The 27,873-nt window shown below is 38.6% G+C and overlaps 1 protein-coding gene across 1 annotated transcript in view; it reads right to left on the reverse strand.

Moving 5' to 3' along the window:
• Positions 1 to 27,873, reverse strand: part of Agbl1 (AGBL carboxypeptidase 1) — an 818,045-nt gene that overhangs the window by 527,478 nt on the left and 262,694 nt on the right. The window contains exon 16 of the mRNA XM_021168273.2: positions 15,715 to 15,895. Coding sequence (XP_021023932.2) covers positions 15,715 to 15,895 — 181 coding nt within the window. The remainder of the gene's footprint in view (positions 1 to 15,714; positions 15,896 to 27,873) is intronic.

Here is a 27,873-nt window from a genome sequence, read left to right on the forward strand (position 1 = left end):
GAGGCTATGAATTTGAGACGGAAGTGATATGGGAGGGCTTGGATTAAGGATACCTAAGAGGGTCTGGAGGGAAGAAAGAGAAGGGGACTGATATGTTTCTATTTTAATTAAAATGTGTTATTTAGGAGTTAGGAATTTAACTCAGCAGTAGAAAAGTGGTTGCCTAATTCATTCCTCTACTCCAAAATTCAATCCATCCATCCATCAATAAATTAATATAAAATACATTATTCAAATGATCCAAACAGGAATTTTCTATGTATTTATCATAGTATTAATAGTAAAATCTTAGAGATACATGTTTTATTGTGGTTCACATCACGGCTTTTGAATAAGTCTATCACTAATGGATTATGTCTCTATGAGAAGAAATTAAGGCAGAGTGCAGTGCAGGAGCACAGGCTGTGTGGTTAAATGGCATGAATGCTTTGAAGGAATTCAAGCACAGGATGTGAAGTTGGATGGGATGCTAATTTCCTTCAGAGTTCGCGGTTATATGATGTTACAGAACTCTACTCATCTATAATTCACACTGTCTTTCTCTTTGGGATGATAGGGATCCAATTTTTGTCAGAGAGAACCGTCTTTTGGGGAAGTAGAAGTACAATGGAGGAGTCAATTCTCCTTTGACTTGATTTCATTTCATCTATTCTAGGAAACTACGTATTCTTGATAAATACCTCGATTTTCTAAACTTTTCCCTTTTTCTGTATGATGAAACTCTTGAGTTGAGCCAAATGTTTTCGACTGTTGTTCTGGATGTATTGTCTATTTGATGTGGTGCAATGCCTTACATGACTGGCCAGGGGAGAGTAAGATGATCCCTTAGATTACATGCATTATTACTCAGTCTCTCAGTGGCCAGTTCCTCTAAATGAGAGCACCCAATAACTCAATATCAAGATGGCCAGATTAATAGCTAGATATTGGATCATATTTCTTAAAATCTCCCTTCCACATAAGGTCAGATGGACTTTCAGGGCTTTGATTACTATAGAAGAGTCTTGCTGTCTGAGTTTCCAGAATTACCACCACAAATGATGAGCATTGATATATGCAGTATATTTCTGGAGAGAGGCCCAGCCTTATCAGGACTTACAAACATTGTAAATTTTTTTTTCTTGACATTGGTCAAATACAGCCCAAGCTTTGAGCATTTTCCCTTAACACTGCACTTAAGGGGAGATAGTGATCCCAGTTCTGCTGACAGTGAATCACCTGATAGCACATTAACCTAGCCCATCTCTTTACTATACATCATGTTAAAATCACAATGAACCCCTAGGGAGCTTGTCAATATCTAAGAGCTCTACTCAGCTTACACATTTGCCTGGAGTGGCTTGTCTTTGTTTAGCACAAAAACATGAGTTGTCAACGAGAGTATTTTCTGAATGAAGGGACTGTTCTCATCATGAAAGTCTGCATCACTAAGGAAACTATATAACAGAAAATAAACCAGGACCCTCTATAACTAAGCCTAAGAAAAAGAAATGATGGGCCTTGCCAGGGTGAAACTAAGACAAAATATAGACCATTAATATACTTGGAAAAGTACTTCTGTTTGATTTTTTTTTTCTAATTTCAGCATCCTTACTATAGCTAAACTCTCCATGACAGCTAGTATGTAATTTAATTTGTATATTCTTATCTTAGATACTTTAGTAATCATAGAGCACTATTAAATATAGGCACATTGCAAAATGACTTTTAACTTACAATGAAGATACAAAGATACTACCATCATCAGCTATACTGTAAAGAAGAAACTATTGAAGCATGGCTGCTGTGCTCAGTCCCTTGGAGTACACATTAGAACTAAATAACTCACTGTGTACCTACACAAGGACATACCAAAAGCCAACAGGATCTTCTCTGGCCAGGGAAGATATACCCAGGTATATCCCAGATATACTCATCTCTTTTTGCCATTCTACTTTCAGGAACCTTGATAAGACTTGTCATCTTCAGATGTCCTCATTGACCTCCTAAAGGCTCTGTAACAGTGCGATCACAATGGACTCCTATACCAGATTCCTTCAATTACTCACAAGTGGTATTCTCCAGGACACAAATAAATCTTCTACGGCAAGCCATCGCTAGTCCATTTTCCAAATTATCCAATTCAGAAAAACTTCTCACCCAAAGCTGTAGACGTTGTAAGTGGATCACACAAGCTCTGTTCCTCCAAACTGAATGCTCTTAGCCACTGTGCTTCATGCTTCTTCATATAAAGGCTTCATACTGGGTCTGGACCTCAGTTAAGTTCACGAAGAAAGATTACCCAAGTGGAGGCATCTCTAATGCTCTTCAATGTATGTCTACAATTCTGAGCCTGATTAAGTAACTTTAGGAAATGGCACATTCTTAACAATTTCTAGAGAGCCCCCATTGTAATATTTCAATGGCAATGACAAGTTCTATGATTTTCAATAAAAATCTGTTGGCCCAAACTTTTCTAAACTTACAACAGAAATATTTATAGTGAAATGCCTAATCACACCAGTCTGTGCCTTAGAACCCATATGGAAATGCTGGGCATGAGACACTATCACTCATGCAAGCCTTTTTTCATTTACAGCTCCTGCTAACATCTGAGCTAACAGGTTTTTAACATTTCATCCATTTCAGTTCAGAGTTCTTTGTACTCTTTTTAAAGGAATACTTATTTTTCTGGGCCCAAATATCACAATTTTATGCATAAGAGTATATATAAAACTATCTTTACAGGATGCAAAGTATTCAACTTTATATGGAAGAATACATGGAGGTACTGTCATTCACCAGGTAAGTTTATAGGCCTAGATTCTAAATTCAACTCTAGCATTGTAGAGATTTAAAACTCTAGTGCCATTCACAGCATACATTTTTTTCTATGAATAAAGAATGGAGCTGGACTTGCTGATATATTGAAATGCCTTTCAGCACTAACATTATGAATGCTAGAGCCTTTGGTTCTATAATAATGTAGAATGGTAAGTGGGAGGGTTTAAGTTACCCAGACACAGGAAGGAAGGAAGGAAGGAAGGAAGGAAGGAAGGAAGGAAGGAAGGAAGGAAGGAAGGAAGGAAGGAAGGAAGGGAGGGAGGGAAGGAGGGAGGGAAGGAGGGAAGGAAGCTAGAGAGAAAGGAAGAAAGAGATAGGGAGGAGGAAGGGAGTGAGGGAGGAAGGAAGGCAGAGAGAAGAAAAGAAAGGTGTGTTGGAGGGAGGGAGAGAAAGAGGATAAAAGAGGTGGAAGAGAGAAGAAGATATAGGAAAGAGAAAAATGGAGTGAGAAAGAAAGGAAAGGAAGAGACAGAATGAGAGAAAAAGGGGCTATGAAGGAAGAGGGAGGAAAAATAAGAAGGAAAGGAGAGAGGGAGGAAGGAAGGGAGGAAGAAATGAGAACTCAGTTTAAGACTTTACTCAGTTGAACCAAAACCAAATATGCTGTCTTTTTTTCCACTGGATGCTTTTGGTTTCTTTGTCAAATATCAGGTGACCATACGTGTGTGGGTTTATTGCTGGGTCTTCAATTCTATTCCATTGATCTACCTGTTTGTCTCTGTACCAATAGAGTATACATGAAAGAACCCATGACTCCAGCTGCATATGTAGTACAGGATTGCCTTATCTGGCATCAATGGGAAAAAAGGCTCAATGCCCCAGTGTAGGGGTATGCTAGGGTGGTAAAGTGGAAGTGGATGGGTGAATAGGGGAGCACCGTCATAGAGGCAGGGGAGGGGCTAAGATAGGGGGTTGTGGAGGGGAAACCAAGAAAGGGGGCAACATTTGAAACATAAATTAAAAAATACTTTACTCAGTTATTATCTCATGGTGTAGTTGTAATAAAGATGATAGTGATGTCAGTGGCTAGAGAGAAGTTATTATATATTTTATGTCTATAGTTCATATTTTCCCAGATTTTAAATATGGAGATTATTCTCTAAAATAATGTAAGAGAGCAGGGGTATGTAATGAATTAACAAATCCATTTGACATGGCATTGTTAAAGCATGATGCTAAGATTCACAAAAGTATACATATATATTTTTTTCCTGGTGGTTTATCTGTCATGCACACCCCAAAATAACTTCTTGCAAAAGGTTTAAGGAACTAAAGAGTGATGTTAGACTATAATTTAAGTATTGCATAGGAAGGCCCAAATTAGACCTTATATGTTTTACAATCACAAGGAAAGAAAAACGACTGAAATACCAAAAACACTTAGGAAGATGACTACCAGACACAGGATTATAGTCATAATTGATGAAGGAAAATAACTGTTCTTCATTTCCACTGCTAATCATATAAAAACAAATGGTCTTAAATTGCATTGAGATAAAATTAGATTGCCTACTTGCATTTTAACTGTGATTGTTCTGCACTAGCCTATATCACTAACTGACACAACATCACCTGTGCTTAGGGATACACAGTTGGTGGGAGTAAAGTCACATGAGTACACCTCAATTAAAAAGAAGTTTATCTGCAGACAGAAGAAAGGATAGCAAGCCATTCCTGGCAGTTTTCAAGCTCTGTTGACAATCCAGCTGAACATGCTAAATGCTGCTGTTGCAAACACAGAGCTGTTGACAGGGAGTTCTCTCCAGGGAATTTTTGGGCCAATTTCCTCTTTAAAGACCCAAGGCATAAGTCAACTAAGGGTGAGTGTCTTCAAAAGACAATAATAACCACTCTAATTAGACACTGTCTCCTAAGCGGGATATCAACACAGCAGCAGTGACTGGTGCTAGTAAATTAAATTTTTTTAATCCTGCTGCAATCACTCCCCTGACATGCCCACCCTCCTGAAGCTCCCCTTTTGGTTATTTTTTATTTATTGTAATTACTTTAGTAATAAGATTTGTTTCCTTGTTATTATATATGTTACTGTGCAGAGTAACAAAAAAAATAATAGCCAAAAAGAGTTATGTATCTTATTTATCTCCTTGGCTGTTATTGGGCCAAGGGGAAGGGTAGAGAGCGGGGGAAGCTGTAAATAGAGAAGCAAGTGTTTGTTGGGGAGTGAAGATGTATGGGATCATATTTGCAAAAGGAAATCAGGGCAATGAAGGAATGAGCCTCATAATTCAGAAGGGCTAGGTAGCTCAGAGAGATAAATAACCAGGCAAAGGCAACCTGGAAGGTAGGGTGGGGAGGATGGATCTTCATGACCAAAGTTTAAATGTTCTCTCTGGCTTTCCTCTGGCTTTCAGGGCACTGGGCAGAAAGATCAGGAACTAGACAGTAGTGAGGCTCTAAAGTGATTTCTCTATAACCAGCCCTACAAAGAGAAGTTTCCTGTGGCTCCTAATGAGGAGAACTTTCTGGAGACCCGAGCCTCTTCTGATCCTGAGTTTGGCATATATAGACTTCAGACTGGAGAAAAAAGATTCCATGGAGACCTGTCTCTTTACAAATACCCTGAAAACTCTTATAGATGTCTTTATGGAGGTAGCTGATGATAGGCTGACTTCCTAGGGCAAGAAGTCAGGTTTTGTGTCTATTTTGATGGGCCAGATAAGTCAATCAACAACCAAGCATAGTTATTAGTTTCTATTCCTAAAATTCAAGCTGTCAATACCACTATATTTTCGCTAGAATTTAATCAGCTCCATAGTGACTTCCTGATATACCATAGACACATACTACATATGATATCTGGATATATCAAAAGGAGCCTTTCATGCCTTCAATCTCATCTCTTCTTTCTGTGAGTTCTGTCATACTGGTATGACCTATATGGGTCTCTTTGAGAAACTGAGGAATGAAAAGCAAGATAAAGATGATTAATCCAGGCTGGCCCAGCCACAGAGAAAAGCTTTGATGGTCACCACTAAAACCCAGGCATCACAGCAGTGAATGGAACCTTTCTTACTTTGCACAGTATACTTTCAAAAGTCCTGTGATATTTGATCATGACACTAAGCAGGTAAGGCACAGTGGGTAGGGCTGGTGACCTTATAATATGCTGAAGGAATAGAAGTAGAGAGGTTAAGTAACTGGTCCAAAGCCACCCTGCTGAAAGGAAGTCAAGTTTGACCTCAGGCAGGATCTTTTGATTGTCTGCTCAGGATTATACACTGTAATGTCCCTGCAACCACTACAGAGAGATAAAACAGGAACCAGGACAAAGGATGATAATTTTTTTCCCCTTGAGAAAGGCAATGTGATCTTATGGAACTCTGATAACAGAATGGAGTCCACCTCCCATCACAAAGCAGGCACCCTCCCAATGAGATTTGAGATTAAATAACATTTTTTTTTCAAAAGCATCCTCTGTTTTGGCAGTGTTGTGAGGTCTGTGCTTCCCACTTCCAGTTACAGAATTGTTTGTATGTTAGGAGGACATATATTTCACTAGATACATGGTAAATGAAATGGTGGTTGAAACACTGCATCTATATAGTACTTAGGAATTGTTTTCACAAAGATTTCTAAGGACATGTTGAAAGAACATGTTAGGAGTTGGGCATGCCTTGATCACATATGTTTAAAGGGCATATTGAGAAAGAAGAATGTTGTCCTGAGCCTCCTACTACCCTGCTATCCCTGCTCCCATTTCTTTCCCCTCTAAAAGGTCTGGTGGAGGAAGCAAGAAGGGAGTGACTCTGGAATGCCGTCAAACATGTGAACTTGTTCAGCCAATGAAGGATCAAAACATTTAACAAAACAAACACATTTTCCCAAGAGCCTCAGTCCCCACTTGATCAATGATTCTGCAACATTGGCTCATTTTTAATTTAATACTTCTGGGAAGTGGGGTGGGGAAACCCATCAACCACAGGCACAGTTGGCAAGAGCTGGGTATTAGCAGTTGGCAGCATTTATTATCGCTGTTTATGATGGAATAAATTAGGTTTATGCTGATATAATTAATAACCCTAAATTTGGGAATAATAAATAGCAATATTTATTCAAATCTGAAATGTCTGCGAAAGGAAAATGGAGCCCTAAAGCCCCTGGTCCAGTCTGCACGTGCAGGCAATGGAGGAAGCCCTTGAGAATGCTCTCCCAAAGTGATCTAGCATTGAGCACTATGCTAATGACTTAACAGCAGGACCTTAAAAGTTCCCAGAGCAAATCATTTCTGATCTCCATGAACAAGTTCATCAGCAAGACTGAGTGTGTTGCTTTTCCTCTGAACCAGGACTCCATTGTTCTGAGCCCACACTGTGCCTACGGTGTATGAACAGAGGAGGATTGTCAGTCACAGCAAACACCACATTCTTTATGGGCTTCCCTGTCTCCTTCCACCTGTCAGGAGAGGTGACAAGAAAGCTCTGCAATTTCCCTCTATACTAGGAGTTTAGAAATACTGACAGGCATTCATAAGGAAAGAATTTAAGCCAGGAAAAAAGTCTCTTGGATATCCTTTGTTTTTAAATTTAAATTTTTGCCTTTCCTTTTATGAAGTGGTAGGGGGGAAACTATGAGATCAAACTATTCCTTCTTCTTGTCTCATTTGTCTAATAAAATTTATTAAAATACAGAATGGACCAAGAGAGGCCTCTATCCCTTCCACTGAAACCGGGAGGTAGGTGGAGAAAATTATAGTTCCTCTGACTAGATCAAAGTAACAAATTTTCCAGTGTTGAACATAAGCAAGACAAAGCAAAGGGGAGATAAGATATTTTCCACTCCCCTCCTTTCAGAGCCCCCAAACACAGAGGAACACAAACAGGGTAGAACCAGAATCTAGACTAACATTTTAATATTGAAATTATGAATAAACAGGGGAGATTCCCAGCTTTCTGGGAATTCTACGAATTAGAAGTCACAACTATAAAAGATTAAAGTCATATGTATCCTATCATACCAATGGAAAGATTAATGTTCATAATGTATTGTATTTACAAGGGTATGAACAGCCAGCAGCACTGTCCATTTTTAGTGTGGACATAAACCTATGAAGTTTATAATAGAAGGAACTCAGTCAAATAGGCATCAAATACAGTTTACATAATATTTGATTCTACTATCTGAACTTGAAAATTTAGATTCATGAAATGGCCAAATAAACTCATTAAGAACATACCAATACTACTCATATGTAAGTTGTTTACAATGGAAAATTGCTTATTACCTGTTGACCATCAATGCTCTGAGATTGCTATTTGAAAGATAATAATGATTGCATTATTTTCCCTGGAAGATTTTTGTTAGTCTTTAAGTTATATTATAGAATATATGATTTGTGGAAAGTTTCAATAGATGTGGTCATATGATTATATTTAAGGAAATAGATGATAAACCTAGATGTCAGTTTATTAACTAAGGTATCTTTCTAACTGTGCTTTCTGTGGAATTCTGAAAGAACCTCTGTTACAAGATTTTAAGTGACTAATCCACTTTTTTTTTCATTTTTTAAATTAGGTATTTTCTTCATTTACATTTCCAATGCTATCCCAAAAGTCCCCCATACCCTCCCCACTACTCCCCTACCCACCCACTCCCACTTCTTGGCTCTGGCATTCCCCTGTACTGAGGCATATAAAGTTTGCAAGACCAATGGGCTTCTCTTTCCACTGATGGCCACAAAATATTCCTAACTTTGAATGCTTTTAAATTTACTTGTTTTTAAAATTTTGGTGTTTTTTTAAATTCACTTACAGTGAATTTAAAAATTCCATTTATTTCTAAATGGAAGTTTTATGGACAGTTTATTTTGGTTGATTCTTCCGTTTCCCAGTCTCGCTCATGTCCCCATCCAACCTCACCTTTTCCCACTGTACCTCCTTGCCCCCATTTCTATAATACTGAACTTTCCACAGAGTATAAATTTTCTGTTTATTTTTGTTACATATATGTGCATGTTTTGTCTGCATGTAAGTATGTGCACTACGTGTGTGTCTGGTGCCCATGTAGGCCAGAAAAGAGTAATTGACCTCCTAGAACTGATATGGAAAAGTTGTGAGCTGCCCTGGAAGTACTGAAAACTGAAGCCAAATCCTCTGCAAGAGCAGCAGCTATGCTTACCCATAGAATATGTATCTTTTACCCCACTGGAAACAGTGAACTTTTTTTTTAATGCAGAAGTAACATCTATGTGGTGCTAAAACACATACATTTAAGTGCAACATAGGTGGTTCATCCCTACAATCTCAACATTTAGGGGGATTGCTATGAATCTGAAGCCAGCCTGGATTGCATCATAAGTTTCAAGCCAGACATTCTATTTCAAAGAAATAAACAAAGCCAAAACAAAACAAGCCAAATGATGTTGCATTTCAGGTACTTGATATAAGGGCATCCTATTGGTTGTTATCAAAAGCAACCAGTCAGACAGTGCTTAGAACCCCTCTCTCATTGGCTTCCATGGAGGTACTATCCATAAAAAGTCACGAGAGAAAGAAGGTCACAATTCCTGCTCCCCGTTGCTAATCAACATGACTGAAGCAGATGCAGACAAATAGTACTCTTCTATAGAACTTCTCCATCCTCCTAGGTACAACTGCTACAAGTCTGCTAAGAAACCAGAAGCAAGAAGAACTAAATGGTATTCTGCGTTTGGACTCAGACCATTCCAGACTCCTCTGTCCCCTAGCCTGTGTCCTGTTGTCCACTCAAACCGCAGCAGGTTCTGCCCTAGTTTTCTTTCTTTTACTGTGATCGATATCATGACTCAAAGCACAATGGGGAAAGAGTTTATTTGACTTACACTTCCATGTCACTGTATCAAGGAAGGAAGTCAGGACATGAAATCAAGTAGCAACCTGGAGGAAGGCGTTCCCCTGTACTGGGGCATATAAAGTTTGCACAACCAATGGGCCTCTCTTTCCACTGATGGCCGACTAGGCCATCTTCTGATACATATGCAGCTAGAGACACGATATTGTTGTTCCACATATAGGGTTGCAGATCCCTTTAGCTCCTTGGTTACTTTCTCTAGCTCCTCCATTGGGGGCCCTGTGATCCATCCAATAGCTGACTGTGAGCATCCACTTCTGTGTTTGCCAGGCCCTGGCATAGTCTCACAAGAGACAGCCATATCTGGGTCCTTTCAGCAAAATCTTGCCAAGGCCAAGAAGTGGGAGTGGGTGGGTGGAGGAGTGGGTGGGGGAGTGGGTGGGAGAGCGTATGGGGGACTTTTGGGATAGCATTGGAAATGTAAATGAAATAAATACATAATAAAAAATAAATTAAAAAGAACGAAAAAAAAAAGAAAGTAAAGCAGAGATTGTGAAGGAAAGGAGCTTCCTGTCTCCTTCCATTTGGCTAGTTCAACTACTTTTCCTAGATTTCCCAAGTTCACAGCTCAGGCATGACCCTGTCCTCTGTGGGTTGAGGACCCCCCACCCCCACCCCCACCCCACACACACTTCCACATCAGTTTAAAATTAAGAAAATGTCTTACAGACATGTCCCAGGTCAGTCTAATCTAGCTAGACAATTCCTCCATTTCGTTTCCCTCTTCCTAAGTGACTATGGGTTATGTCAAAATGACAGCTGCAGCTAACTATGACAGCATTTCAACCCCTAGCATTTGTAGTAGCCACTCAAGACTTTACGTAACTTCTGGCACATCGACCTCTGCCTTTTTCTCCCTCCATCCTTACAGGGAACACCTGTTTCTTCTGTTTGTAATAATTTGTTGACTTTGTTACTAGTTGTAACAGTCAGACATGTAACATTGGTACAGACCAATTAATCACAGCATGGGCCAGAGTGAGAATGAAATAAGGCAATATAAGTAAAATTAGGTACTTTCTTGGCCCATAAAAGGTACTGAATGATTTTTTAGGTCAAGTCTGAATGTGATTTTCTTGTAGGAAGTTAAAGCCTTCACAGTCTGCAGTACAGTAGACTATTGGCCCACACTTGAAATGGTCCCAAGCTTTTTAAGGTTGTTGAGTTTTTTTATGTGATTTTTATAATTTGAATTGTTTCCTCTCGTACATTATGTGGTTACATTTTAAACACCTTGCTATGCTTGCTTGTACTAGGTTCTGGGCATATTATTGTTGTGTCTGGTCCACAATGCATTTGAAAGAAGATAATCATGTTTATGGAGTTGGACATACTCCTAGGATCAATATGCTCGGTCTCCTGTGAATGCTCAGGCTCTGTGTTGGCTTTGTAAGAATTATGTTGATGCTACCTACCATCAACACCCAAAATTTAACAAATGAAAATCAGGCTTGGCTTCTTTCCCCATTCTCTCTCTCCCCGTTTATGTAGGATCTATACCTATTTGTCAGCTTGAAAGCCATCTGCTTTCTCTTCCATTCCCACTTTAATCTATCTACCAGTCCTCCTGGTTTAACCTGGTTTGCTAATTCTCATTCTCTTCTATCCTGTGTTGAGAAGAATTGCAAGTCTCAGAATCACTGCATTGCTCCTGACTCCCTGAGAACTCAGCCTGATTCAATACATAGCCCAGCCAGGAGATGGGAAATTGTTTCTTTTGGAATTAATCATAACAGATACATCACTGTATTTGTTTCCCTGTTCAGACTTGCGTTGCTAAGGGATCCTTGACTTGGCAAGGCTCACTATATTTTTCTTCCTAGAAATTCTGGCTGTGTCTCTCTGACCACTATTATCAAAATCTCCCAGTCATCCTCAGAGGTTCCATCACCAGCGCCACAAAAGGAAACTGCTCTATTGTGACACATGTGTGCCAGCTCTGTGGAGGTCCATGATAAGTTTTAAATTAAAAGTTTGTAATGGGCTTGAGAAAATACCTTGATCAGTAAAGCACTTGCCTTCCAAGCATTAGAAGGCAAATTGGGTCCCCAGAACCAATGTTAGAAACAAAACAGCTGGGTATGAAAGCTAGCACTTGAAATTCCAGAACTGGAGAAGTAAAAACAGGTAGAGCACTGGGGTTCTTTGATCAGCCAGCTTACCTGGTATGTTCCAGGCCAGTGAAATATAGATGGATAGTGTATTAGTCAAGTTTCTCTAAAGGAAAAGTAACCTGATAGAAGTATGTGTGTGTATGTGTGTGTGTGTGTGTGTGTGTGTGTGTATGTGAGAGAGAGAGAGAGAGAGAGAGATAATATGAAATGTATAACTAAATTGTATATTCATACAATATGTTTTATATTTCATATATATCAAAGGGTTACTTATTAAACTGACTGACAGGCTGTGGAATAAGTAGTCCAAGAATGGCTTTATTCCAACCAATAAGCCAGCAATCCAGTATTTGTTCAGTCAAAAAGACAAAATACCTCAGCAGTACCAATCTGATGTTAGAATCCCAGGAATTTATGGGGAGCAGCTGGTCTTCTGTCTATATTGGAATCCCCAAAAGTAGATTCTAATACAAGTATGGAAATGTTTCAGCAACAAGAAAAATAAATGTATCAGTTAGAGTGAGGGTAAGCAGGCAAAAGCCAAAATGTTTCCTTCTTCCTTGTTCTTTTATGTAGGCTGCCACCAGAAAGCATGACTGTGGTTGTGAGTGAGGGGTCTTCTAACCTCAAATGACCTTGATTTTCTTCAATCAAGAACATCCCTCATAGGTATGCCCAGATGCTTAGGTGTTAGTTGACCCTAGATGTAGTTGAACTGATAACCAAAATTACCCATCATAGACATCATCTGAGGAACAACATATAAAACTATGCTTTGTTCTCTCTGTGTACACAGACATGCATGTGCTCAAATACCTGAGCTGAGCATATAAGCAAATGTGTAAGTTTACTAAGTGTAGTTTAGCTCTAATTAACACAGTGATGTTTGGAGTCACTAACTGGATGCAGAGATTACCTCCTTTTAGTCAAACAGAGCACTTCTGGGACTTAAGATGTCTGCTAATAGCATTTTGTCCAGAGAAAAACAGTGACATTCTGAACATTGGGAATGATAACCATTTACTATGTTTAGGTGAACTACAACAAGTTTGGGGAATATTTCTCATTAGAAATCAAAATGAATACAGGAAGAATTTTATCTCTACATGGAAGACTTGCACAATAGTTGAAGCTCAGAGAGCAAAAACTACACCACAATAAGAATAAACACCTACCTAATTATACACAATGGTGTAGGCATGACAGGACAATGAAATATCAACTACAAAAGTATCTCAAGTGAAAATTAGATGAAGCACATTTTAAGTCCATTGTGTAATGGGCTTAGGAACTAGAGTTTAAAGCTTTATATTGTGAAATGCCATGTATGCATGGCAGCATTGAGTCCTTGGCATAATGATATTCTATGGCCTGCTGATTATTCTATCTGTGGAACGTGTTATGATTTCCCATTCCTTTTCAGACATACTTGTTTGTTCAGTCCAAGTGATCTACAAAGTGCCTCAGGCTCTATGATGAAAGATGTTGTATAAATAAAAGAGCAATCAGAGTCATAATAAATAATAGTAATGATGATGAATGCCATTGTCACTGGAAAGAAGCTGCCCTGCCATTTGGGAAACAAAGTAACCAGCTGTGAGCTGGAAATAATGTGTGCACCAGCCAACAGGCTCCTCAGTGGCTGAAACCCCATTAACTTTGACCAAAGACCTGGAGCAAGCCCTAATTTGGAGGTATGAGTATTCGAAATAGGAGCTTCAACACTTAATCCCTGAGCTTGAACATGAAATCCTGAGCTTTGGGTATGTGTGACTCTTTTTTGTCCAGAAAAGTGTATCAGGAGTACATTATTATCTTCTACCAAAGGGGAAAACTGAGTAGATCAGGGAGCACCCAGAGGTCCTGTTCAGTTAACACACCTAATCTGATAGGCTTTCCAATTTCTTTCTGACCCAAGATAGATCCATGGAAAGAGAGAAGTAAGCCAAGTTGGATAATAAAATAACCAAATGGGGTCATGCCCATCAAGATACCTTCCTTAACTATTTTCCATCCATGTAAGCTGAGAAAGACTGCTAGTAAAAGTCTTAGCTGCTCAAGCCAGGAGCAGTCAGAGATCAACTGTGAGCTTAGAGGAACACATGACAGGAGCCAGGTGAACTGTGAGTAGCCTTAAAAGACACCACTTTGGGACCTGATCCGCAAAGATCCTAGAGGCCTCATTGCTGCTGGAGGAGGCTGATGCTCTTCAGTGAAGCACCTGACCTTCTGATCCTCAATGCAGTCAGCACTGAGCAGTCCTCATCAAACAATTTCTACCAAGAAAATAAGAAATCAATGAATTAATAATTCAATTAGTAATTAAGAAAGAAAATAAGCAAATAGATAGATAGATAGATAGATAGATAGATAGATGATAGATAGATAGATAGATAGATAGATAGATAGATAGATAGATAGATAACACCTATGAACTACTGAGCTAACCTACTTGTGTTAATCTAATAAATTATGTACAGATTGGTACACTTTTTCTTTTGTTGTTTTCTTCATTTATACTTCATTCATTCTTTCCTTTTGTATCTATTACTTTTATATTCTATAGCTTTTATTTACATTGACATGTTTTGACATATTACATGCTTTGGATTTGTCTTAGTTCTTTTATATTATTTAATTTTATGTTATATTATATATTATATGAACATATGTATAATTAATATATAAAATTTATGTTCTATATGATATATAATATGTATATATCATATATAGTATATGTAGTCATTATATTCTTTTTTTTTTTTTTTTAAAGATTTATTTATTTTCATGTGGTTGCTGGGATTTGAACTCTGGACCTTCGGAAGAGCAGTCGGGTGCTCTTACCCACTGAGCCATCTCACCAGCCCCCGTCATTATATTCTTAACACCTTAAATTTAATCTATCTTTGTAGTTATCCAAAAAGAAGTTTATTGGAGTTGTTTAATATTTCATTTCCTTTCTTGAAAGAATTAACTTTTCTCTCATCTTGTTTAAGTCATGTGATCATTTATAAGTTTTTGTGTTTCTTTATGACCCTTTTTATTTGTTGCTTTCCAACTCTTTATTCTCACCTTATTTTCTGTATTATTTAAAATTAAAGTTTGCATCTATGCTAATGATATTCTAAAGTATCATTTTCATTTTAGTCTTGGAAATAATTTTTTCCTCACATATTTTCTGTTCATATTTCATTTTGTTCATCTATGGAACAGGATTTCCATTCTTTTAGGACAAAGAGTCATCTCTTACTAAAAAAGACTACATGAATATCTGTAAATGTTAGTCCTGCCACTCTCTAGTCATGTGACCTTGGGGTCCTCATCTGAGCCTGAGCTCAAACTCTGAGCCCTTCTGACAGGCCTCAGAGTTTTATTCCATGATACATCTTAATGATAAGCAACAGCATTTTGAAAATGCAAATAACATATTTCTCTTTTCCAAGCAACATTCCATTCCATTGATGTGAAACTCTTATTTTAATTATATTCAGAAACCAGTAATACATAACTGAACAAATATTTCTTTGCAGCTACATGTAATACTAGTGCAGAAGCACTTGTAGTCACCAGGAAGTCTCATGGACTGAACCCAGAAGTACCACTGGGTCATCAAATGAAGTGGGGGAGGTTTTGGTACCCTGTATACCCATGCCCTCCTTTATAAATGAAGCACTGGACTAGGTTAGTTGTGTGATGCTCTGATACTAAATGCTTATGTTTTCAGCTATTCCTATTTAGAGAAATGCCATGAGACATACAAATATGCATGGAGGGTACATTGTTAATTGGTTCAGATAGATGGAGCCCAAGGGAGATCCCTATAGAGTACCAAGGCCTCTACACTCATGCCACTTTGATGAGATGGCAGTGGATTTCTACTATAGTAACACAAATGCAGTAGTGGATCCATTGGACCGGGCAGGTGACATACTTGCCATTGATGACACCATCTGGGTTGAGCATAGGGATGATCTTAAACACGAAGTTTTCCCTCAGGAGCTTTGCCACGGGGTCACTGCTGACTAGGAACTCCAAGGTTCCCTTCATCACCCAGCTGGCATTGCTCTCTCCTGGGTGAACTCGGGCTGTGATCACCTGATATGGACGACAGCCTGCAGGAAAGGGGGGAACAATAAAATTAGACCTAGATATGTTTTCCATTTCCATCAACAGTCTCTGGGGCAAAGGAATGATACCTGAAGGGTATGAAGTCCTAAGTAGATTGTTTCTAATATATATAATCTGCATTTATCCATTTTCCATCTGTCTCCAGAAGCTTTGAGACTCAAGAGACTGAGGACTCCAAGACTCTGGGCTGTTATCAAAACAAAGTACTTTGTGGTATGATAAAAAAAAAAAAAAACCACAAAGCAGATTTTAAACCAATTAACTCTCCACAGTCCATTAGCAAGATGCTGGCTATCAAAGATATTCAGATATCCAAAGCAGACTGAATTTTATCTTAATCATTGACCAGCTCTAACAATAAAATTAGACAGCTCTAGGTCTGAATTTATTGTTCAAAATGCTGTTGCTTATTCAGCTCTGACTGAATGACCAGCAAATGACTAAGTCTCTTGATGCCCCTTTCCTCATCTGTAAAATGGGGATATTTACAATAACGACCTCATGTGATTAGAAAAACAAAAAAGATGTAAGTAGTGTCAAATATCATTCCTGCTATTCAGTCCCTGTTAGCTCACTCCTTACTTAATTGCAGTCTGTGGAGGTTGGGGAGAGGATAAGCCCTTCTAGTCCCTAGCAGAGACTGAAAGCAAGGAGAGAGGTTATTGGTGGATGGTTGAAAGACAAGGAATCTGATCTTTCAAAGGAAGGGATTAGCACCTGCAGACTTGCAGACACACTCTTAAGATGACTTCCTTCACCTGCAGATGGAGACAAAGTGTGGAGCAGAAACTGAAGGAAAGACCATCCAGAGTCTGCCCCACCTGGGAATCCATCCCATACACAGTCACCAAACCCAGATACTATTGTGGATGCCAAGAAGTACTTGCTGACAGGAGCCTGATATAACTGTCTCCTGAGAGACTCTACCAGTGCCTGACAAATACACAGGTGGATTCTCTCAGCCAATCATTGGACCAAATACAGGGTCCTCAGTGGAGGAGCTGAAGAAAGGACCCAGGGAGCTGAAGGGGCTTGTAGTCCCATAGAAGGAAAAACAATATGAACCAACCAGTACCCCCAGAGCTCCCAGGGACTTAACTACCAACCAAAGAGTAGGGCCCCATGGAGGGCCCCATGGCTACAGCCACATATGTAGCAGAGGATGATCTTGTTGGTCATCAATGGGAGTAGAGGCCCTTGGTCCTGTGAATGCTTGATGCCCAAGAGTGAGGGAATGCCAGGACCAGGATGGGTGGGTTGGTGAGAAGGGGGAGGGGTGAGGGGATAGGGGCTTTTGGAGAGGAGACTAGAAAAGGGGATAACATTTGAAATGTAAATAAAGAAAATGTCTAATAATAATAAAACAAAAAATGAAGAAAAAATAGAAAACCAAAAAATAAAAAATAAAAAGATGTAGGAAGAAAGAATGAAAGGCTTATTCTATACAAACTAGGAATGGAAAGAAGTTTTGCTTATTAATATAGTGTTATAAAAGGGGTATAAATTGTGTTTTTGTCAGAGCCTCAGAGGTTTGACTTGTAGCCTATACATAACTAATTTTTATAAATGTTTCAGAGCTGAGTCAGTAAAATACATGTTTAACTTTTAAAAAAAGATGACTTCCTTCACTTTGTAAAGAGGGTAAAGGGAATACTGAGTCACAGCAAGTGACTGCATAGGTCTCACAAAGGCTATATCAGTGATGGACAGGGAAGCTCACTGTTCTGCCTTTTATTCACAGATGACAGCAGAAGCACACTAGCACTTAAATATATTCTTGACCATTCCTGGGCTCATACAGAAAGGTGGTTGATGTGTTTATTCGTCTGTCTGTTTTGGTGGTAGAGATTGCTCCTGGTACCCTGCACTTGCTAGGCAAGGGTTATACTGCTGCACTGTATCCCCAGCCTGAGGACAGTGCTGTGAGTGACTACTAATGTCTATTCTCCATATACTCGAAGATAAAGAAGGAAAGAAGGCATCGTATCAATAATTCACTTTTGTCAACTGTAAACCAAATCTGTGGATGGACTTTTTTCTGACTCCCTTTTTATTTTTCATCCTCTCCTGATTCTTGACTGTTCCTAATCTTGCTCTAATAACAAGTACTGTATGCTGATCATAAATAAATTTAGTCACCAAACAGCCTAAAGGTTAATAAAGAAATAATTTATTTACATATAGTTTGAATTACTCCAAACTAAATGAGGACTTTCTACTTTTCAGTGGTAGGAATTTTTTATATGGAAACAATCTTTATCTCTCATTACACACACATACACAAAAATATAAAACTGAGTATTGATCATAGGTCTTGAAGAGCAGACAACAAAATATACAAATGAGCCTTCATATTACTGATTTATGTTAATATTACCAATTAGGACCAAAAAAGATTCACTTTCTCTTTCATATTTCTCCCACTAGTCATTGATCCACTGAGGTCTAGACAGAAGGGGCATAAGTCAAGGCGTCTTTTCCGACAATAGTGAGAGCAGTTTGCTTCAATTTTTTGTAGGTCATCTATATATTAGAGGTAATTTTCAGCTATTCATTTCCTTAAGCAAGTGTCTTGAACCTATTCCAGGAACTGCAACAGACATTGGGTTGTGAAAGTCAAATAAATTAAAGACCTTGTTCTAGAAGAGGCCATAGCATTTGTCAGTAGTGACACATATGCAAGCATACAACAAAAAGAGACCTAATGGATGGGTGTACAGAGCACCAAAAATAGATCTGAGAAGAGAAGGACATTTCCAGGATGTGATGCTATTTGGACTGTCTTGAAGTATAAGCAATGTTTTATCAGACAAGAAAAGGTTAAAGGATCTTCAAGAGTAAAAAGAAAATATGGAAGAAGATGATGAAGAGGAGGAGGGGGAGGGAGAAGTCAGTGCACTATAAAATGAAGAGATGCTATAGTGCCTGAAGCAAAGAGAGGTAGGTAGGGATGCATGAACTTAAAAACAACTGCCACATACATGTATTTGTCAGAGTAGGGGCAGGAATTGGATTTTTCTTGTAGGTCACATATTCTTAACTATAAAGTTAGCATGTCACTGGTCGGCCATGCACAGTAACAGTACTCTGTAAATTTACTAGCAACTAGTGAAAAGGGAAATGTTTTGTTTATGATACTGTACATGCCACAAACTGCTGCTTGCCTGTATGGTATCCTCTCTCTCCTTCTAGCTACTCTGGGACAAGAGAATGGGTTTTCCTGAATAAAATACCCAGCTTTGTCAATACCCTTGAAAGTAGTCATGACTGTGAAAAATAAATGTTGCTAGTGATACAAAATGGTAGCAGAAGGGTCTTACTGAAGAGCTGATGAAAGGGACAATTTTACCTTGCAAATAGCTATTGCTTTTAAAACTTGTGCTTTTTCTTCTCATCTTGCTCACAGATGTACTATCTTCAAGTGAGAAAGTCATCTTGAACATTGAAGATACACAATAAGTATGATGCCAAGTAGAAAGGATGAGTATTCTCGGTAAACTCTTTAAGCAACTACATGTACCTTCATTGGCTTCTCCAATATGTCTGGGCATGTGAGGAAAAAAACCTTACTATTTTCCCATGATAATACAATAAGATTTCCATTACATACTGCTAAATTCTACCATGTGAATATAAGACCACATATAAAATAATATTTTGAATGGCATTCACTCAGATGTGCTTTCTGCAATGGAACAGAAAGAAGGAGTTGAAATGAAAAGGATATTTGATATACTTTGCAGAAACAGCAATTAATTACAAACTACTACTTTAAGAAAAATAAAGGCCTAGGCTGAAGTTGGGACTTAGTTGGTAGAGTCCTTGCCCAGTATGGATGAACCCCTGGATTCTATCCCTAGCACCATATAAACCTAGAAGTCTTAAATGAATGATTAGAAAATGAAGGTCATCTCTAGCATAGATAGTTCGAGGTCAACCTGTACTACACTGAGACCCTATCTAGAAAAGGAAAGAAAAGAACAAAGAAGAGAAAAAGAAGAGGGGTATAAAAATAATTTTATGATGGTTTAACATCAGAAGAAAGGTATGCCAGGATCTGTTTTATAAAATAATTTTATTATATATACAGTGCATTTGCATGATACACTGTCTGGGATAAGAGGTTGAGAATAGCTTAGACAATCATATTTCCAGGGATCAAAAATTGTTTCATTATTTTTGTACTTGAAAATAATCATGTTAGTTTCAAGGGGATATGAACACTATTTTTTGTTTGTTCTCTATTCAGGATACCATGAACTATATCCTTAACATACAACTGGAATTGACACATAACTCCTGTTACGTCTCAACAGCCTTCAGGATGAAATCTATAGCCAAAGTGACACTATTTGGTATCTGTTGACAGTCTGCTTCCTGTTTTCCAGAAGGCCATGTCCTCACATGACAGAGAGGACAAAGCACAACCTTCAGTATCCTTTTCATTAGGACTAATTCTATTTCTGAGAGCAGGGCCCCTCTCAAAGGCCTTACTATGCTTTTAGCATTTAGGTTGCAACATGAAATGATATAGAAAGTAAAGACTTGGTCTGTACTGCATTAGGTTTCATGTATTGCTAATCATTCATTTTCTATAAGTTATGAAGTATGTTAGGTGGAAAATATGCACAGTTCACTAACAGCACAATTGAAATCAGCTAGAAGTCAGCTTGCTCACTATGTCATTTATTCAGCTACTTTTGTTCCTTCCAAATCAAGCTGTGTTGGCATCCAATAAAAAGCTTTCAGAGAAATAAAGAGACTTGATGGATATGCACCTAATCAGAAGCATATTTTCAGTTTTGTAATTGCATATTACTCTTTGTGTCTCTTAGACTATGTCCACTGACAACAACATTAGATAACAATAGCAAGTGCTCCTTGCCCCATAAAAAGAAATAAAAATTAGCTACTCTCTTGCAGATTTCTGATATCAACAGAGTACTCTCATTGTCTCGGCCAGATGGCTCCATTACTTTTATATGCCCTACAGTGCAATGTGTGAGTCAATAGGCCAACCTGAAGTTCTTAAAGACAGGTTTCAGCAGTGTGTTTGTATCCTTGGGAGAGTTGGGTGGATAAGCTACTGTGCTGTAAGACTTCACACAGTTTAGCAAGCTGTTGTAACACCTTTAGCATGTAAACAGGGACAACCGTGGGATCTAATGAAGATGTAAGCAGCATTTCAGCCATTCACGTTGGTTTTGCTCTTCTCTCCTCTGTGATTTAAAACAATCCCACAGTCATATCGGTGACTTCAGCTTATGGAACCAGTGAGTTGTAGCAGCAAATGGCACTCCTGAGAACTCATAATAGGTAACAGCTGTAAAGAGCATGCAAAACACATCCTAGGAGGTTTTCCCTTATAATTGATGATTTGGGCCATAGTAAATCATTTCTGCTGGGCAAAACAATTACATACTTATATTCACATTTTTTCCCCCACTGAATTTCTTGAAATCGATTAAAAGGAACATTGCAACCTATGGGGTATCAATAATTTGACCATATTTTAAATGAAAAGTTAGATTCTGAGTTTGTACCAATGATAATGAGATCTGTAAAACAAAAGTAGGACATGGTACGAACTTGAACAATGGCCAAGAGATATTAGCCTATTAGCTTATCAGAAGTTGAGGAGAAACTAAAGGCATGTACTATATTACACATATGTGCCCAATTATATGAACATCTGTTCATTTCCACCTTCTACCTTCTTTTTTCAACAAAATCTATTCTGTTCCTACTGGCACTCTGCAGGGTAGTACAGATTATAAGAAAAATATAACAGATTTCTCTTTCAAGAGAAATTAATAATTGTGTAGTGAGAAAGAGTACCTGACACAGATAGTTACTGCTCCATATGACCAGAGAAATTTCTCAAGAGATCCTTAAAGAGGAATTCTCATTATTATATTACTCATAACAGTTCTAGTAACTGAGAGTGATATAAATAACAACCACAGGACATGAGATTAAGGAAATAATATGTAAAAAGAATACTATTTGGGCATAGAAAGTATTAGTATCCCAAAAATTAAAAGGAAAATGATAATAAAGGAAAACACAAAATAAGTAAAATATATGAGATTAAAGACAAAAAATAATACAAGTATCTTGAGATTGTTGATATAAGAAGGTATCTAGGACAATATTTATAAAATGAAAAAAATAGAAAAGACTAATGCACCAGAGCAGTACCCATCTGTTTGTAGTTATAAGATCTATTTAAAGATACCTATACATAGAAATGCACCTGTCGGGGAAGGTCATCTGGGTAATTTCTATGTCTTCTTTAGTTTATCCACAAAGATGGGTGATTATATGATGTTGAATCATTAGCTGCACAGAAAGAAAATGTGGGAAAGCAACTATAAACTCATTTATACATGCTTCTACAAACATGGAGTGTGCGCAGGAGTCTATAAAAATACCTTGTGAGTTACAAAGGACCATAGAAAATCATGATGCAGAGGCATGCCCAGATAGACTGCCCAGTGGAGCTGAAACAACTAAGGTTAAAAGGGAAAATAGTAATAGGAGAGCAGACTGTGATCTCAGGATGGCATCAGTTAATATAAAATCTAGAAAACCTAGAAGATGGTATAAGAAAACAGATCGACCATGGGCCATAGGGTGAGGAAAGACACAAAGAAGTAAAAGGAGTCGAAACTTAGGATCAGCAGGTACAGCTATTGATACATGAGTGAAAGAAACTGAGTTTAGGTCCCCAGAACACATGCAAAGATGAACTTGGTAATACACATCTGTAATTCTAGTGTATCTACAGTGAGATGAAGGCAGAAGACAGTAAAGTTCATGCTGAAGCAACCTTGCAGTATGCAATGGAGAAATAGAGACCCAGTCTCAAACAAGTTAGAAAGCAAAGAAGGCACCGGAAGTTGTTCTCTGTCCTTCAAAAGCATGTATATATGTACACATACTCTCTCACACACGCTCTCTCTCTCTCTCTCTCTCTCTCTCTCTCTCTCTCTCTCTCTCTTTCTCTCTCTCTCTCACACACACACACACACACACACACACACACACACATTGGGAAATTGTTCTCTAGCCTATAATGATTTTAGGAGATGGAGGAATCACCAGGAGATGAGACTAAGAGGAAGTTAGGCACTTAAGGGCATGACCTCAAAGGGGATGTTGGAAATCCATTCCTGTCTCTTTCTTCATATCTCATATTCCATAAGGAGTCTAGTCATATTCCTTATTGGCATAGTTTCAGCTATCAAAATAGTGCCCTATTGTCCCCAAAGGAACTAATCATAGACTGTAAGCTCTGAAAATGCGTTAAATCAAACCCCTTCTCTTTATAAATTGATTATGCCAGATATTTTGTCACAGTAACGGAAAGCTGACTAGTACACTAAGCAAAGAGAGGATTTGGAGTTGTAGCTTTCCATACATATGTTCTTACAGTCTTAAAAAATTGGCATTATTAAAGTATAGTGTGTGTGAAATACAGTTCTATCAATTTCAGTTATATAATTCAGTGAGATTTCCACATGTGTATAATGCTATAAAATGAAATGGATCTGGTGCAAACCATCATTATCATGCCCACGCTCCTCACTCACCTTGTGGAAAATCAACTTCCCACACTGTTTTAGAATAGCCTTCCTATTTCTTTGAGAATTTCATACATGTATACAATATATTTTGATCATATTTATACCCAAGTCCTCCCAGACCCATATCCATCTCCCCTCCCCCTCCCAATTTCATTTCTGTTATTGTTGTTGTTGTTGTTGTGTGTTTTGTTGGTAATCCACTCAATCGATTTGGACTACTCATATACTCCTAGATATAGAACCATTTACTGGAATGTAATCTACCTACCAGGAAGACACCCTTAAAGAAAACCAACTCTCACTTCACCAGAAAGATGCCATCAACTGTCAATAGCTTCTCAGGTTGGTGCAGAGGCTTCACCAGTACTGGCTTCCTCCTTGGCAGAAGGTTGACTGATCCTCTGCAGGTTTTATGCAGACAACCATAACTTCTGTGAGTTCAGTGGCCTTATTAGAATTCCAGATGATACAGCTTTGGTCTGGTTTTTACAGAACTATGGTTCTCACAATCACCCTGCCCCCTTTTCTATGATGGTCCCTGAGCCTTAGAGGACGCAATATGGTGTAGATGTATGTACCATTCATGGTTGAGAACTCCACAAATAGTTATTCCCTGTATTTTGACCAGTTGACCTGTCTGTACTCTCAGCCTCTGGGAACAACTGATCTGTTTTATGCCAAAATGGTGTAGTCGTTTCCGGAATGTCACAGTAACGGAATCATACAATGTGTTCTAGTTTCTTTTCTGATGCTATAATAAGGTACTCTAACTAAAAGCAGACTTCAGTGGAGGGTATTTATTTAACTTAGACTTCCATGTTGTATTCCATCACTTAGGGAAGTCAAGGCAGGATCTCAATGAGAATGTGAAACAGCAAGCCCATACTGCTTGCTGGTTAACTTACTCCATCATGATGAACTAGCATTCTTACACAGCTAAGAGTCAGCTACCCAGGGAATGGTACCACCACAATGGACACAATGGATGTCCTGAATCCAATTAATAATCAAGATAAGGCTTTAGAAGCATTCCTACAAGCCAGTCTAATCTAGAAATTTTTTAAATCAAGGCTATTCTTTTTTATTAGATATTTTCTTTATTTACATTTCAAATGCTATCCCAAAGGTTCCCTATACATTATCCCCCCCCCCCCGCCCTGCTCCCCTACCCACCCACTCCCACTTCTTGGCCCTGGCATTCCCCTGTACTGGGGCATATAAAGTTTGCAATACCAAGGGGCATCTCTTTCCAGTGATGGCCGACTAAGCCATCTTCTGATACATATGCAGCTAATGACACAGGCTCTGGGGGTACCAGTTAGTTCATATTGTTATTCCATTTATAGGGTTGCAGACCCCTTCAGCTCCTTGGGTGCTTTCTCTAGCTTCTCCGTTGGGGGCCCTGTGTTCCATCCAATAGCTGAATGTGAGCATCCACTTCTGTATTTGCCAGGCACTGGCATAGACTCACAAGAGACAGCTATATCAGGGTCCTTTCAGCAAAATCTTGCTGGCTTATGTGATGGTGTCTGCATTTGGAGGCTGATTATGGGATGGATCCCTGGGTGGGGTACTCTCTGGATAGTCCATCCTTTCGTCTTAGCTCCAAACTTTGTCTGTGTAACTCCATTCATGGGTATTTTGTTCCCTATTCTAAGGAGGAATGAAGTATCCACACATTGGTCTTCCTTCTTCTTGTGTTTTGCAAATTGTATCTTGGGTATTCTAGGTTTTTGGAATCAGTGAGTGCATATCTAATGACTTCTTTTGTGATTAGGTTACCTCACCAAGGATGATATCCTCCAGATTCATCCATTTACCTAAGAATTCCATATATTCATTGTTTTTAATAGCTGAGTAGTACTCCATTGTGTAAATGTACCACATTTTCTGTATCCATTCTTCTGTTGAGGGACATCTGGGTTCTTTCCAGCTTCTGGCTATTATAAATAGGGCTGCTATGAACATAGTGGAGCATGTGTCCTTTTTACCTGTTGGGACATCTTCTGGATATATGCCCAGGAGAGGTATTGCTGGATCCTCTGGTAGTACTATGTCCAATTTTCTGAGGAACCTCCAGACTGATTTCCAGAGTGGTTGTACAAGCTTGCAATCCCACCAACAATGGAGGAGTGTTCCTCTTTCTCCACATCCTCGCCAGCATCTGCTGTCACCTGAATTTTTGATCTTAGCCATTCTGACTGGTTTGAGGTGGAATCTCAGGGTTGTTTTGATTTGCATTTCCCTGATGATTAAGGATGTTGAACATTTTTTCAGGTGTTTCTCTGCCATTCGGTATTCCTCAGGTGAGAATTCTTTGTTCAGTTCTGAGCCCCATTTTTTAATGGGGTTATTTGACTTTCTGGAGTCCACCTTCTTGAGTTCTTTATATATATTGGATATTAGTCCCTTATCTGATTTAGGATAGGTGAAGATCCTTTCCCAATCTGTTGGTGGTTTTTTTGTCTTATTGATGGTGTCTTTAGCCTTGCAGAAGCTTTGTAGTTTCATGAGGTCCCACTTGTCAATTCTCAATCTTACAGCACAAGCCATTACTGTTCTATTCAGGAATTTTTCCCCTGTGCCCATATCTTCAAGGCTTTTCCCCACTTTCTCCTCTATAAGTTTCAGTGTCTCTGGTTTTATGTGAAGTTCCTTGATCCACTTAGACTTGACCTTAGTACAAGGAGATAGGAATGGATCGATTCGCATTCTTCTACATGTTAACAACCAGTTGTGCCAGCACCATTTGTTGAAAATGCTGTCTTTCTTCCACTGGATGTTTTTAGCTCCCTTGTCGAAGATCAAGTGACCATAGGTGTGTGGGTTCATTTCTGGGTCTTCAATTCTATTCCATTGGTCTATTTGTCTGTCACTATACCAGTACCATGCAGTTTTTATCACAATTGCTCTGTAGTAGAGCTTTAGGTCCGGCATGGTGATTCCACCAGAGGTTCTTTTATCCTTGAGAAGAGTTTTTGCTATCCTAGGTTTTTTGTTATTCCAGATGAATTTGCAGATTGCACTTTCTAATTCGTTGAAGAATTGATTTGGAATTTTGATGGGGATTGCATTGAATCTGTAGATTGCTTTTGGCAAGATAGCCATTTTTACAATGTTGATCCTGCCAATCCATGAGCATGGGAGATCTTTCCATCTTCTGAGATCTTGTATAATTTCTTTCTTCAGAGACTTGAAGTTTTTATTATACAGATCTTTCACTTCCTTAGTTAGAGTCACGCCAAGATATTTTATATTATTTGTGACTATTGAAAAGGGTGTTGTTTCCCTAATTTCTTTCTCAGCCTGTTTATTCTTTGTGTAGAGAAAGGTCATTGATTTGTTTGAGTTAATTTTATATCCAGCTACTTCACCGAAGCTGTTTATCAGGCTTAGGAGTTCTCTGGTGGAATTTTTAGGGTCACTTATATATACTATCATATCATCTGCAAAAAGTGATATTTTGACTTCATCTTTTCCAATTTGTATCCCTTTGATCTCCTTTTGTTGTCGAATTGCTCTGGCTAGGACTTCAAGTACAATGTTGAATAGGTATGGAGAAAGTGGACAGCCTTGTCTAGTCCCTGATTTTAGAGGGATTGCTTCAAGCTTCTGACCATTTACTTTGATGTTGGCTACTGGTTTGCTGTAGATTGCTTTTATCATGTTTAGGTATGGGCCTTGAATTCCTGATCTTTCCAAGACTTTTATCATGAATGGGTGTTGGATCTTGTCAAATGCTTTTTCCGCATCTAACGAGATGACCATGTGGTTTTTGTCTTTGAGTTTGTTTATATACTGGATTACGTTGATGGATTTCCGTATATTGAACCATCCCTGCATCCCTGGGATGAAACCTACTTGGTCAGTATGGATGATTGTTTTGATGTGTTCTTGGATTCGGTTAGCAAGATCTTTATTGAGGATTTTTGCATCAATATTCATAAGGGATATTGGTCTGAAGTTTTCTATCTTTGTTGGGTCTTTTTGTGGTTTAGGTATCAGAGTAATTGTGGCTTCATAGAATGAGTTGGGTAGAGTACCTTCTGTTTCTATTTTGTGGAATAGTTTGTGAAGAACTGGGATTAGATCTTCTTTGAAGGTCTGATAGAACTCTGCAGTAAACCCATCTGGTCCTGGGCTTCTTTTGGTTGGGAGACTATTAATGACTGCTTCTATTTCTTTGGGGGATATAGGGCTGTTTAGATCATTAACCTGATCTTGATTCAACTTTGGTACCTGGTATCTGTCTAGGAACTTCTCCATTTCATCCAGGTTCTCCAGTTTTGTTGAGTATAGCCTTTGGTAGAAGGATCTGATGGTGTTTTGGATGTCTTCAGGATCTGTTGTTATGTCTCCTTTTTCATTTCTGA

This window comes from Mus caroli, unplaced genomic scaffold (assembly GCF_978045245.1).
Source record: "Mus caroli unplaced genomic scaffold, Mus_caroli_1 scaffold_8, whole genome shotgun sequence".
Classification (NCBI taxonomy): Eukaryota; Metazoa; Chordata; class Mammalia; order Rodentia; family Muridae; genus Mus; species Mus caroli.